The following is a 2,500-nucleotide window of genomic DNA, read 5'->3' as shown; positions in this document are numbered from 1 at the left end:
GTGTGTGGTGTTAATTGTGGTGTGTGTGTGTGTGTGTGTTGTAATTGTGTGTGTGTGTGTGTGTGTGTGGTAATTGTGTGTGTGTTCATCAGGTTTCAGGACTCTCCTCTCAGCTCAGTGTCCAGCAGTGACTGTGAGAGTGTGTCTGTCACAACATGCAGTCTGTCCAGCACATACACTCCCAGGTAACGTGTGTGTGTGTGAGAGAGAGAGAGAGAAACAGAATAGCAGTTGAATTCTTTCTTAAATCAACAATATGTGTCTGTCTGTGTGTGCGCGCCGCAAGCAGGTGTGGAGCGCTACCGCTGGCAGTGTGTGTGTGTGCGCGTATAAGGCGCAGCTGCAAGGGCGCGGCGCGGCGCGGGCAGCGCTGCAGGTGGCAGGCGCTGCGCCGGGCTGGCAGGTGTGTGTGCAGCCCCATCAGTAGTCTGACCAGCAGCTCTGAGGGACTGGACCAGCAGGATATGCAGTTGGCCCTACAGGCCGCCAAGACTGCTGCCCGCAACAAAATCCGCTCTCGTTTCCATAGCAGCAGCGACCTTATCCATCGCCTCTTCGTCTGTATATCAGGTACATGCCCTGAGGGTCTCACCTCCTCCTCTCCTCCTCTCACTGTTCCCCTCTCACTCCTTGATTGAATTTTGAAAACAATATTTCTTTGTAAAACACACAAAGTCTCTCTCTCTCTCTCACCTGTTCATGTGTAATGTCCTGCCTCTCTCTCTCTCTCTCTCTCTCTCTCTCACCTGTGCAGGTGTAATGTCCTGCCTCTCTCTCTCTCTCTCTCTCTCTCTCACCTGTGCAGGTGTAGTGTCCTGCCTCTCTCTCTCTCTCTCACCTGTGCAGGTGTAATGTCCTGTCTCTCTCTCTCTCTCTCACCTGTGCAGGTGTAATGTCCTCTCTCTCTCTCTCTCTCTCTCTCTCTCTCTCTCTCTCTCACCTGTGCAGGTGTAATGTCCTGTCTCTCTCTCTCTCTCTCTCTCACCTGTGCAGGTGTGGCAGATCAGCTGCAGACAAACTATGCCAGTGACCTGCGGAGCATCCTCAAGACACTTTTTGAAGTCATGGCAACCAAATCTGACCAGGGCGACAATGACAAGCAAAAAAAAGGTTAGAGTGCGTTCTGTTAGCTTATGATACGGCTCTTCGCAATGCTAGAGCGCTCCATTGATTTGAATTCCCAACGTTCTACGGTAAAATAAATTCATGTAATTAGCGCTCAAACATATAATAAGCGTTGTCAATGGCAACGGGTTTTGTGCTGCTAATGTCATATCACTCCGCAGTAGTCCGGACTACTTCAAAGCAGACGGTTGATCAGCTGTGTTTTAAAGAACGTTTGATTCAAGTTCAGCGTGTGCTGTTGTGAACTATTTGTTTATCAGCAAAAGTCACGACAAAACAGTAACATATAAATATAAAGAGACATATCGTGGAGTTTATGTTTTTGTTTTGACAAGTAGCCGTATAATAAGCGGGATAATGTATAGAACGCCGGTCATTATCGGTAAAATAAGTGTCCTGCATGACAGAGTGGCTCCTTTAAAGACTAAAAAAAGACCCTGTAGCAAACTGACGCCTTGGATGAACGAAAATATCCATGACCTAAAAAGATCCTGTAGGAAAGCTGAGAGAACATGGAGGAAAACTAAGTTACAAGTTCACCGTGCCATTGATTCAAAAAATAGCAAACTACAATAAAAGTGTTCGGAGAGAGAGAGAGAAAGATCACTTCTAAGGTAATTGCTGAAAACAGTGGAAACTCTAGGATGTTGTTCTCCACCATTGACAGGCTACTACATCAAACACCCTTTGACACACGTCAGGCATCTTCTCTAAGATACAAACAATTTGCAGGCCTCTTCAAAAACAAAATAACTTCTATAAGGGAGGCCATTGGTAGCACAGGTAATACGTTTGGTAGTGCACCCAAAAACAGCCCCCCAAAATTCAGATTTTTTTTTAGCACTATTACGCAAAATTATAACTCAGACCAGCTCCTCAACATGTGCTCTGGTATATTTCCCACTGCTTCTAAAACCGCTGTCATGCAACCTTTACTTAGAAAGTCAAATCTTGACCATAATATCTTGAGCAACTACAGGCCTATATCAAACCTACCTTTCCTGAGCAAGGTACTTGTTGTTTGTAATCAGCTTAATACTTTCCCCAACGAACAGTATTCTCGAAAAAAAAATCAGTTTTTAGATCAAATCACAGCTCAGAAACTAAACTAAAAATAGTTAATTTTCACCGACTTGCTACTGACTTAAACAAAGTCTCAATCCTTATTCTTCTAGATTTGAGTGCAGCATTCAACACCATTGATCACAACATTCATAACATGTGTCTGTAAAACATGACTTGCCTTTCGGTGTGGCCCAGGGGATCTGTCTTGGTCCTCTGATCTTTTCCCCATATATGCTTCCGTTAGGGAACATCATTAGTCTTGGTCCCCTGCTCTTTTCCCTGTACTGTATATGCTTCCGTTAGGGAACAT

General features: G+C 45.0%; 1 protein-coding gene across 1 annotated transcript in view; it reads left to right on the top strand.

Moving 5' to 3' along the window:
- zfyve28 (zinc finger, FYVE domain containing 28) overlaps positions 1-2,500 on the top strand; it is a 40,471-nt gene that overhangs the window by 29,267 nt on the left and 8,704 nt on the right. Inside the window, exons 11-13 of the mRNA XM_048250149.1 lie at positions 93-185; positions 416-570; positions 994-1,110. Coding sequence (XP_048106106.1) covers positions 93-185; positions 416-570; positions 994-1,110 — 365 coding nt within the window. The remainder of the gene's footprint in view (positions 1-92; positions 186-415; positions 571-993; positions 1,111-2,500) is intronic.

This window comes from Alosa alosa, chromosome 1 (genome assembly GCF_017589495.1).
Source record: "Alosa alosa isolate M-15738 ecotype Scorff River chromosome 1, AALO_Geno_1.1, whole genome shotgun sequence".
NCBI classification, from domain to species: domain Eukaryota; kingdom Metazoa; phylum Chordata; class Actinopteri; order Clupeiformes; family Clupeidae; genus Alosa; species Alosa alosa.
The sequence above is the reverse complement of the archived record's forward strand: the minus strand, read 5'-3'. Positions and strand labels throughout refer to the sequence as shown.